We start from the raw sequence: 10,585 nt of genomic DNA, 5'->3' as shown, positions 1-10,585 counted from the left end.
TCGGCCAGAAGTCCCCGGCCCTCAGACCGGCCACCCAGAGACAGTGGGAGTGAGGAGGCCACACACTGTCCAGGTTGAATCACTGCGTTTTACTGAGTGCACAGGTCCACCTGGCGTCCGAACTCGTCCCCGTGGCAGCAGGGATCCCCAGAACCTTCCACCGCCCTCCTGGCCGCAGGACCCCACACCCGACGTCCCCCACAAACCCGCACTGGCGCATTCTTGTGGCTCTGGCATCAACCTGTCCGTGTAAGTTAATATCTCGGCTAATCTGTTAGAAAACTAGAGTTCATTCCCTGGGCGTCTATCCCTAGAAAACGGACGGTGCACAAAGTTGAGATTGAAGTGTGCGGGGTAACACATCCACCAAAAAAAGGCCTGGTCACTATGGCACAAGGACACATACAAAATGGTCAGAAGTGTACGTCGGTACTGAAGGCATTATGAAATATTCTTTGGAGCATGAACAAAAGTGCAGACAGCCAGAGGCAACGGCGCAAATGGGGAAGCTGCAGCCACCGGCACGGCCAGAGGATGGCAGACTGCAATGGCATGGGGCGCGGGCGTGGCGGGCGCGCGAGGGCTGAGTGGATCCCAGGCAGAGGGATGGCGTCCAGCGGGACCGCCCGCTCTGGGCGCCCCAGTGCGAGACTCCTCCGTGAGACCCCTCCTGCCCTGCACTTGTCTCTGGAGCCCATCCCTTGGGCCCCTCGCCCACCCCACCTGGAGGCAGGGTCCAGGGCGTCCGTAGCTGGCAGAGCCAGGGGGCACGGGGTGACCTCAGGGAGTTCCTGTCCACATGCATTAAGGCAACGACTTTGTAAAACCCAGGCAGAGTTGGTGTGTGGCGTATGGCGATGTGCATGCGCCTGCCTGGCAGCCCTGGGGACCGGCCCCTCCTTGCTGGCGCCTGGCCAAGAGTCAGATGCTGAGGACCTCTCAGGACGGGGCCACTGGCCAGAGCCAGTCTCCTCGGCCAGCCAGGGGCACCACAGCAAGTGTCCAAGCCCAGAGCACACTCAACCCCACCCCACAAATGCCTTTTAAAACTTTGAAGAGGCCCCTCCCTCCCAAGCGGCCCTTTTCCGTCTCTCCTCCACCGTTTCCCACAACCTCCTCAGTGACATCACCTCCTCCTGGATCTGCCATCAGCCCCCACCCTTACAAGACAGCAAAGTTCAGCAAACTGGGACCCCCATTCGCTCATGCTCCCGGGCTCACGGAAAGCTTCTGGGTGTGCAGCTTCTCCAGGTCTCCCGGAGGGACAGGAACCTGGGTATTCCCTCCACCCCGGAGTCCACCATCCCACATCCTTCAGGAAGCTTCCCTGGCTGTCTGTCCTGCTCCTTAGCGCTTTGCTGGGGCTGAGGTGGAGCCTGCCCCACTGGGTGGGAACACAGGACGGCTGGCCCAGCACAGCCACACAGGCTCCCCGGGTGGTCATGCCATCCTGCAGCCCCCAAAGGCCCTGACCAGGCCTCTCCACCCCACCCTCATGCCCTGAACATACATACATGTGGCCTGGGAGTTTTGCATTGGTGTGGGGGTTGGGGGAGGTACTGGACAGGGTCAGAGGATACTGGGGGCACCCGTGCACTGAGCGCCCACCCCTCAGAGCTCAGCCCCCTGCCGGGCACCCTCCACGGCAGGTCCAAGCCTGGTGAGCCATCCCTTTCACACCACGTTTGCTATAAGGGTTTGTGTCACTGGGGCTGTGCAGTGTCCACCTGTGATCTCGCCAGTGCCCCGGCCTCCGCTCGTACGGCACTCACAGCTCGGGGCAGTGGGGACAACAAGGGTGTTTCTGCGAAGCTCTCACGGCTCCTTCGGCTTCTAGGAAGCGACTAGAAATAGCTCAGGGCCCAGTTCTTTCTAGAAAGAAGGGGGTGTCCTTTACGGGGGTCCCTGACTGTGGGGGACCGAGCCCAGCTGGGGTCTTCCTCCCCTTCTCTCTAGCAGCAGGTCTCTCCAGCAGCAGGGTCTGGAATCTAGAAAAACAGACCTCCAGCCCTGAAGGGGGTAAATGTTAAAACGCACGCCCCGGCTGTGCCTCTCCTCCGGGCGGGACTTGGGGTGATCAGACCCACAGCTCAGAAGGTGCCCCTGGAGAAGCCCTCACAGTGCCTGGGGCGATTCCAGCCTCCAAGTGGGGGCTTGAGACAAGGTTCCCCAAAAGTTAGGGGCAGCGCTGAGGGGCAGTGTGTCCTCCAGTGGGGGATGTTGGGCACCTGCCCTGCTCAGACATCTGTGTGTGGGAGGCGTGGGAGGCGCGGGAGGCGTGGGAGGCGTGGGAGACGTGGGAGGCGTGGGAGGGGCCCTCCCCCAGCGTGTCCCAGCCGCGGTCACAGCTGGAAGATTCACGGACTGCAATTTTACGCAGAGGAAGAAGGAGAAGCTGGGCCAGGAAACCACAATGGGCAGCAGCGCCTGCCTGGGCCAGGGCCTGGGATTCGAGGCTGGGCCACCCATCCCAGGAGGGCCCAGCACCTCCAGGGCAGACCAAACACAGGACCCAGATGAACACACATACAGACGCTGGGACACCTTGGCATCTGACAGAGCCCCTCTGGATGGCTGCCAGGCTGTGGGCGGGGGCAGCACAAGACCCTGACTGGGCTCTGCCTGGCACTCTGCCACTGTGGACCAGGAACCCAGACAGTCGGATACCCCACCACAGGGCTTGACATTCCGGCATCACCACGACCCCTAAAGCCACAATTACTCCCTGTAACCCCTCCCTAGGCAGCTTAAACCCAGCAGGGTCAAAGAGAAAGACCAGAGACAGAAGGGCTCCAATGCTGGAGGTGGGAGGAGTGTGCACGCATGCGTGTGTGTGTGTGCATGTGTGCCATGTGGTCTGTGCACTTGTGTGTGCACATGGTCTGTGTGTATGTGTGTGCTGTGTGGTCTGTGCACTTGTGTGTGCATGTGTCAGTGCTGTGTGTGGTCTGTGTACTTGTGCATATGTGTGTACTGTGTGTGACCTATACATGTGTGTGCATGTAAGAGTGCATGTGTATACCTGTATGCAGGAATGTGTGTGCACATATGTGTACAGTGCATGGTCTATACACGTGTGGTCTGTGCACATGTGTGCACATGTGTGTGCATGTGTGCAAGCATGCACGTATGCCTGTATGCGGGCGTGTGTGAGCACGTGTGTGTGCCAGTGGGCATGTAGGGATGTGCGCTCTAACAAACATCGTGGGAGCTCTTTGCCATGAGGCGGCACCAGTCCTTGGCCACGCTCATTCACGCAGACACCCGAGGCGGCGCCGCACCACCTCCAGCCTCCTTCCCGCTGCACTTCTCTGAGGTGAGGTCCCGGGGCAGGTGGTGGCTGCACTGCTTAGGCTGGAGTCTGGGGGGGCCCAAGAGAGACCCTCTACCCCCTTGTCTCCCAAAACAGGGCCCCCCAACCATCCCAGGACGTGTACCTTCCCTCTTCCCAGGGACCAGAGACTTCCCAGGTTACACACCACAGGCTCCTTGCTGGACATGAGTCTGGCCTCAGTCCCTCCTGCTGGGCGGCCAGCTTCTGGTAGGGAAGGGATTGGCCTGTCTTCCCCATCCTGCAGAACCCCAACCTGTGCCTCCTGCAGAACCCCAACCTGTGCCCAGGTGCTCATGCCTCAGAGGCCCTGGGGGGAGGAAAGAGCAGGCGGGGCCACACCTGGCAGGGGACACACAGCACAGCCTCCCTCCACTGCCAGGTCTCTCTTCTCCGGGATCTGGAGTCCGGGTGGCTGAGCCGGAACTGGGGACGTGGGGAGCGGTGGCTGGGGCTGGTGCTGCGCTGGGCGGGATGCACTCACACCCCTGCCTGTGGGCCCCGCTAGGGATTCCCTGTCCCATGATGGGAAGGCGAAGGGATGTGGTCCCCGGGCTCGAGCCAGCCCAAGGGAGACAGCAAGGGCACCGCCCGTGAGACGCTGCCCAGGAAACACACCAGAAGGGATGCTTCTAGCCACCGCAGGGCCCGAGGCCACACACACGCTGCCTTTGGGAACAAAGCAGACAGGCAGTGGGAGCCTGGACAGTGGCTTCTGAGGCCTCCCAATGGGCACCTTTTTGGGACAGGCTCCGGCACAGGGAGGGGTAAGGAGACGGCCCAGCGGAGGCACCCCAATGACGATGTGGCCTGGGAGTGCCCTGGCTGGGCTGGGGGTAGGCACAGAGGCCAGGGTAGCAGCTCCCCACCACGGACGCCAGACATGGCTCCCCAAACACCCTGAGCACCAGGACCCCCACCAGCCAGGGGCGTACGACCCTCACATGCTGCTTTCAAAGTCCTCTCCCTCAGGACGTGTTCCCCTGCTGACCTCAGGGCCTCAGGACCTCCCAGCCAAGCCAAGTGAACTTAAAACGAAGGTGGACGAGAAACGGGCCCAGGGCTCCCGAAGGGGAAGGAGAAACGGGCCCAGGGCTCCCCGAAGGTGAAGGAGAAACGGGTCCAGGGCTCCCGAAGGTGGAGGAGAAGCAGGCCCAGGGCTCCCCGAAGGTGAAGGAGAAACGGGTCCAGGGCTCCCGAAGGTGGAGGAGAAGCAGGCCCAGGGCTCCCCGAAGGTGAAGGAGAAACGGGCCCAGGGCTCCCCTGCCCTTGCTCTCTGGGAGTATTTGTGCCCATGACCCCAGCCCTGCTCCTTCCCAGGGAGGCCACTCTCCAGGAGCCCAGGCCTGCCTTCGATGCCATCACCCCAATGCCAGATGCTCCCGGGCTCTGGTGCTTAAGTCTGGAGCTAGGGACTCGCTCCCCCATCACAACCGCCCGCCCCAAGGGCCACGGTTGCCCGCAACAGGACAGGTGTGGGATGGTGCATCCCTGAGGCCTGAGACTCCAAGAGGCCCAGTTAAGGAATCGGTCAGTGGAGAAGGGGCCGTCAGCTCCAGGGGCGCAGGAGAGCAGGGAGGGCGCTCAGCTGGGCTGAGGTGGGGGGGCGGCTTCCTCCGGAAAGGCGGGGAGGGGTGGCCCTGTGCTGGCGTGAAGGCTTTCCTGGCCCACCGCATCACGGCCCAGCCCTGCCCCAAGTCTGTCAGGGCATTGGTGGACAAAGGTGAGGCGGATCCCTGGCTAAGGACTGTAAGGCCTGCTCACCAGGCAGGTGTCCCAGTGCCAGCACCCCAACCAGGGCAGTCAGGAGAGAGGGGGAAGACTTGGGGTCCTGCCCCCTAGGTCTCCGAGGCTGGGGTGCTGCTGGCTCTCACGCACCCACGGAAAGGCCAGGGCGAGGCAGCTGGAGCCCCCAAGGACCCCCTTTCTGAAGACGCTTCAGAGCTGGATCCCTGGTCCCACCGTGAGCCGGGCCCTTCCCCCCCAGAGGCCAAGACCAGAGGGTTGGACGTCCACTCTGGGCTCCAATTTGGTTCCAGGCCCCACCTGCTCCTCAGCTGCCAGTGAGGGTCTCCACCTCAGGGCTGGTTCCCACCAAAAGATCCCTCAGATCCCAGGAGGTACGGGAGAAGATGCCAATCAATAGCTCTGTAATTGGGCACCCCTGAGGTGGGGCACGGGAAAGTCCGCCGGGCAGGCCAGGTGTGAGGGCAGAGGCCACGCGCAGTGGCCGGCCACACCCACCCGCAGCTGCCCAGAAATCCCACCAGGCCCCCAAGGCCCACAGGTCCTCATGGAACAGGCCTGCCCCTTGTACCTCCCCTGGGCTTGGCTCCCTGAGACCATCCCCCGCCCGTCGCCATGCCAGCCACACCCCGTCATCACTCCCGCCCCTCCTCACACCAGGCCAATGTCTGCCACAGCCCTGAGCAGAGTGGACAGGGCGGCCTTACTGCTGCACACTGCTCCTGGAGCCACAGGGCCCTGCCCGGCCCTCCAGCCCCTGTCGGAAAATAACTTCTGTAAAAGGTCACTGCCAGGAGCCCCGTCCTTCAGCCCACATGGGCCCCTCCAGGGCCCACCCTTCCCGCCACACTCAGTTACTGTAACAAAAGGGCCCCAGAGGGTTCCTGCCTCAAAACCTCGGAGGCACTGTGCTGAGGAGGGCCGCGGACGGGTCCGCTGGCCCAGCGCTGCCTCACTTCCTGGGCCCGGCCCAGCCCACGTCACCAAAGGGGCCCTCGCCGGTGGCCGAGCGTGGCGGGGGCCCGCAGGGGGTACAGAGGTCGGAGTCGGTGTCTGACTCTCCCTCCGCGATGTAGGGCCTGACTTTGGCACAAGGCGCCACGGCCGCGTAGCAGCTGTTGAGAGCATCCAGGTTCTCCTTGGACTGGGAGATGCTGAAGCCGCTGAAGGAACGCTCCAGCTCCTCGTGGTCCACGGACGGGATGGAGATGGACGTGTCGCTGTCCCGCAGAGTCCCCTCGGGGGGCCTGCAGCCCGGGGCGTCCTCCTGCCTCAGGAACTCTGTGCTGGCGCGGTTGCCCCCGCCGTAGGCGGACAGCGACCGCTCGTGGGCAGGTGGCGGCGGGATGCGCACCAGGGAGCCAGGGTCCCCCACGGGGGAGGTGCCGTGGCCCTGGCGCGGGTGGCTCTGTGGCTGCCAGGAGGTGGAGGGCGGACACTGGACAGGGGGCGCAGCCGGGGGGCGCCGAGAAGTTCTTCTGGCCCGTGGAGCTGCTGGAGCGCACAATCTTGACGATGCAGCCGTGCCTGTCGACGTGCTCCCGGCTGTCTTCGGGCTGTGGTACGGAGGTGCCGGCTCCGGCTCTTTGGCCCCAAAGTAGGCCCTCAGTCTCTGTCGGGGGGATGCCCATCCGCTGCATGTAGATGTTCACCAGGAAGTCCAGCTTCTTCTCCATGGACAAGACCTGCAAAAGGGGGCTGCTGGGCTGGGCTGCTGGGCTGGGCTGCGAGGGCCCGTGCCAGGAGACGGGGGGACCTGGGCCTGCTTCCAGGAAACGGGGGGACCCAGGCTGGTCCCAGGAAACAGGAGGGACCCAGGCTAGTCCCAGGAAGTGGGGAGGACCCAGGCTGGTCCTAGGAGATGGGGGGACCCTGGGCCACTCCCAGGAAGTCAGTCGACTTGGGCTGGTCCCAGGAGGTGGGGGGACCCGGGCTGCTCGCTGGAGAGGTGCAGGGGAGGGGGGGACCCCTGCTCCCTGGAAGCTGGAGGAGCAGGAAGAGGAGGCCCCCTAGCAGCTCTCCTCCTTCCCAGACCCCTGGGGGCTCAGCCTCCAGCTCCACGGTTGGGGCATGTGTTCAGAGCCAGGCCCTCCTGCTGCCCACTGTGGAACCCCCTTCAGGGAAAGCCCCACAGGGCAGGACTGGCAGTTCCTCCCTTACTGCTCAGGCCCAGTTCTCAGACGCAGACCCCAAAACAGGGGTCCTCTGCGGTGGTTTCTGAGAATGCACCCCCAGAAGACAGTGGCTGGGGTGTCGGGCAAGGAGGACAGAGAGGAGGGAAGGCCAGGCAGGGTACAACTTCTGGCACATTCTACAGGGGACGTGGAAGCAGCAGACTCTTGGGGACTGTCAGGAGGGGAAGGCACCCCAGGCCAGGGGCGGGGGGCTCACGGTGGGGTGTGAGGGGTCTGCACAGAGCAGCTGTCAGTGGTGACAGGGGCATGTGCCCCCCTAGACTTGAGGAGCCCTCTGTGGCACCCAGCCCTTGAAGCCCACACTGCCACAGGCTGACAGTAAGGGCCCCAGGACAGCAGGCACCACAGCCCTCCAGACCCGCACCCCTCCCGCCCAGCCTCTCGCACCTGCTTCTCCACCTTCCCAAGCCGTCCCATCATGCTGGGGTCCTCAGGCAGCTCCGCCTCGGCCGGGCCCTTGGTGCGGTCCTTGTCCGTGATCGCTGGGCCCCCGCCCCACAATCTGGTCCACTCTACCAGGAACAGAGACCGCAAAGCATGAGTTCGGGTGGGTGCAGCAGGGCCCCTGCCCTCTCCTCCTGGGCCAGGCTGCAGGCCCAGCCCAGAGCCGACCAGGGGGGCAGCGGGTGCCAGGACAGATGGACGGGGTACACCCCGTTCTCAGCCCGTCTTCTGGCACTGCGAGGTTCTGCTCCTGCCCGCTCTGTCCCCGAGGGGCCTGGCACATTAGCGAGGAGTAAAGGAAGCTCCCACCAGGACCAAGTCGCCTGGCTCCTCTCCGTGGGCTCCCGGCTCCCTCCAGCCAGCCCCACCTGCTCACCCTCTTCCCTGCTCAAGGCCTATTGACCCCACAGCCCACGGAGGGTCTCCCCACTGCAGGCCTGGAGCCCACTCCGGAGGATGCCCCTCCCCCTACCCCATGCCCACCCTGGAGCTTTACTCCTACGTAATGTGCCACTGAGGCCATCGGCCCCACCAGGTCTGATGGGGACAGAGTTAAATGTCTGCGGCGGGGATAACAGAAGCAGAAAAGGCGTGAGAGCTGCAGCTCCATGCACCAGGACAAGGAGGGAGGGCACAGAGCAGCACAGGAACCAACGCACAAACCAGAGGAGGGGAGACAAAGCTGCGAGGGTGTGTGCACGTGTGTGTGCACGTGTGTACCCAGGCATGTGCATACTGCATGTGTGTGTGCACGTGTGTACCCAGGTGTGTGCATACTGCACGTGTGTACCCAGGCGTGTGCATACTGCATGTGTGTGCACGTGTGTACCCAGGCGTGTGCATACTGCACGTGCGTGTGCATGTGTGTACCTGGGCATGTGCATACTGCACGTGTGTGTGCACAGCCAGGCGTGTGCATACTGCACGTGTGTGTCCTCAGTTGTGTGTGCCCTCTTGCATTGCACAAGTTTGTGTGTGCACACGTATGCATGTGTTCATGTGTGCAAGACTGTGCACATTTGCGTGTGTGCCTATGTGTCTGCAGGATGCAGAATTCAGCTGAGCTGATCTCCAATGAGGCCATAGGTCACTCATGACAATAAAAAGGGAGGGAGGCTCCTTTGCCCTCAGGGACAGGGGCTTCTGACCAGTCTGGTAGCCACAGAGCCATGGCCGCTGCTGGGCTGGCGGGGCCACCACGGTGGGTGTGCGCTGAGGCCTGCAGCTACGTGGGAACTCACTTGGAAACGAAGGCCCTGCAGTAAGTCTATAAAAGTCCAGCTGGACAAGGGCAGCTCGAGACAGGGTGTGGCTGAGCAGGACCCACCCAGGCGAGGGCACAAGCTCCCGAGTCTCCTCTGGACTGGGGCCTGGTACATGAAGAGCGCCCCACACCAGCCCGACGGGGCCGAGTCCTCACTTCCTGCCACTGGGCTGCCCTACCTGCCTCTGATGGGGGGGGGAGGGTGGGCCGGGGGGGGTTTTCTTCTTTCTGTTGCAAGAAACAGACGGGGTTTCAGGCTCGCGTCGGCCACAGTGCAGCTCCTCATGCTCTGCGGGGCTTCATGCTGGACTCATGCAATAGGGCCAGGAGGGCGGGAGGGGACGGGGGGAGGGGCAGCGGGAGGGGACCCTCTGGCTCCGAGCAGACGCCAGTGGCGATGGAGGAGATGGGGGTCCCTGGTGTTCGGGGCGTCCACACAGTCCAGGCAGATGCTCAGCACCTTCGCCCCTGCCACATGACGGGCCGCCCGCCTGCTCAGTCCCAATAGGAGCCCTGGCCACGGGCTCGGCCTGGAGCTGCTGCTGGGGGCTCCTCTGAGGACCCTGTGCCCCTCCTGCCCTGGACCCCAGACTGGGGGAGACTTGATCCTTGAGTGCTCAGTGCCCCGTGAGGTGGGGCAAGTGCTCCAACTGTCCCCCGGCCCCCTCTCTGTGTGAACCTACGTCTCCTGAGGACAGAGGACCTACCGAGTTCACAGCTATGGACGCCCGACTGCTGTCCCCTGTGGCAAGGCACAGGAGGACGGAGGACCAGCCCCAGGGCACAGCACCCTTGGGCCTGGGGGGCACCGCAGAGCAGGGAACCCTGCAAACACTGTCTGGGGCTGCCTTGGGTTGGGCAGTAACAGACGACGCCCTGCCTGCTCCCAGAAACTCCGTTCTCATGCGAGGAGCACGGGGTTGACGTGTCCAGTGCACAGAACCTCAGCCTCACGGGCAGAAACCCCACCACAGACGGAGGCGTCAGATTCACCCCGGACGCTGCCCCCAACAGCCTAGGCCTGGGCTTCATTTGCCCAGACACTGGCATCGGCTGTGCCCAGAAACCCTCTGCCCTGAGCTGTCAGGAGGGCCAGGGGTCTATGCTCAGCCTCCAGGCCTCTGCCCGGGGGGCTCTGCCCTCCCTCAGCCTATCAGACTTGCCAGAAGACGGGGAACCACCATCATCTGAATGGTCCCTGGGAGGCAGGAAGGCCTTGGAAAGTCTGAATTAATCACTACAGAATCGGCTTCTGCCAGCTTACGTGGGCCGCGCCTCTTCTGCCCATCGGCTGGGGCTCTCGCCAGCTCCTTTATCAAAAACACTAATTAGGATGCTGGCGGCTTGAAAGCCAGCACCGGAGCTGCTCAGCACACGTCTGTGCCGGGCACCTGGCAGGCCTTTGCTCACATTTCTTCCCAGTGGCTTAAGGGGTAGATGCTGTGACCATCTGTATCTTCCACGAGAGGGAAGAGCCACAGACACGCAGCTCCACCTGCTCAGAGCCACACGGGGCCGTGCACACGGCCAAGCCCACCCCCGCCGTGGGCAGGTGCTGAGGGGCAGGTCAGTGCCTGGGGAGGCTGGAGGGCCCTCTGCCAGGAG

General features: G+C 63.5%; 1 protein-coding gene across 1 annotated transcript in view; it reads right to left on the bottom strand.

The window, feature by feature from the left end:
• Positions 1–2,827: 2,827 nt before the first annotated feature.
• LOC105470490 (potassium voltage-gated channel subfamily Q member 2) overlaps positions 2,828–10,585 on the bottom strand; it is a 65,923-nt gene continuing 58,165 nt past the window's right edge. The window contains 6 exon segments of the mRNA XM_011722551.3: positions 2,828–6,539; positions 6,541–6,635; positions 6,638–6,680; positions 6,682–6,762; positions 7,660–7,761; positions 7,763–7,784. Of these exon segments, the coding sequence (XP_011720853.2) occupies positions 6,030–6,539; positions 6,541–6,635; positions 6,638–6,680; positions 6,682–6,762; positions 7,660–7,761; positions 7,763–7,784 (853 nt within the window). The 3' untranslated portion in view covers positions 2,828–6,029.

This window comes from Macaca nemestrina, chromosome 15 (genome assembly GCF_043159975.1).
Source record: "Macaca nemestrina isolate mMacNem1 chromosome 15, mMacNem.hap1, whole genome shotgun sequence".
Classification (NCBI taxonomy): Eukaryota; Metazoa; Chordata; class Mammalia; order Primates; family Cercopithecidae; genus Macaca; species Macaca nemestrina.
The sequence above is the reverse complement of the archived record's forward strand: the minus strand, read 5'-3'. Positions and strand labels throughout refer to the sequence as shown.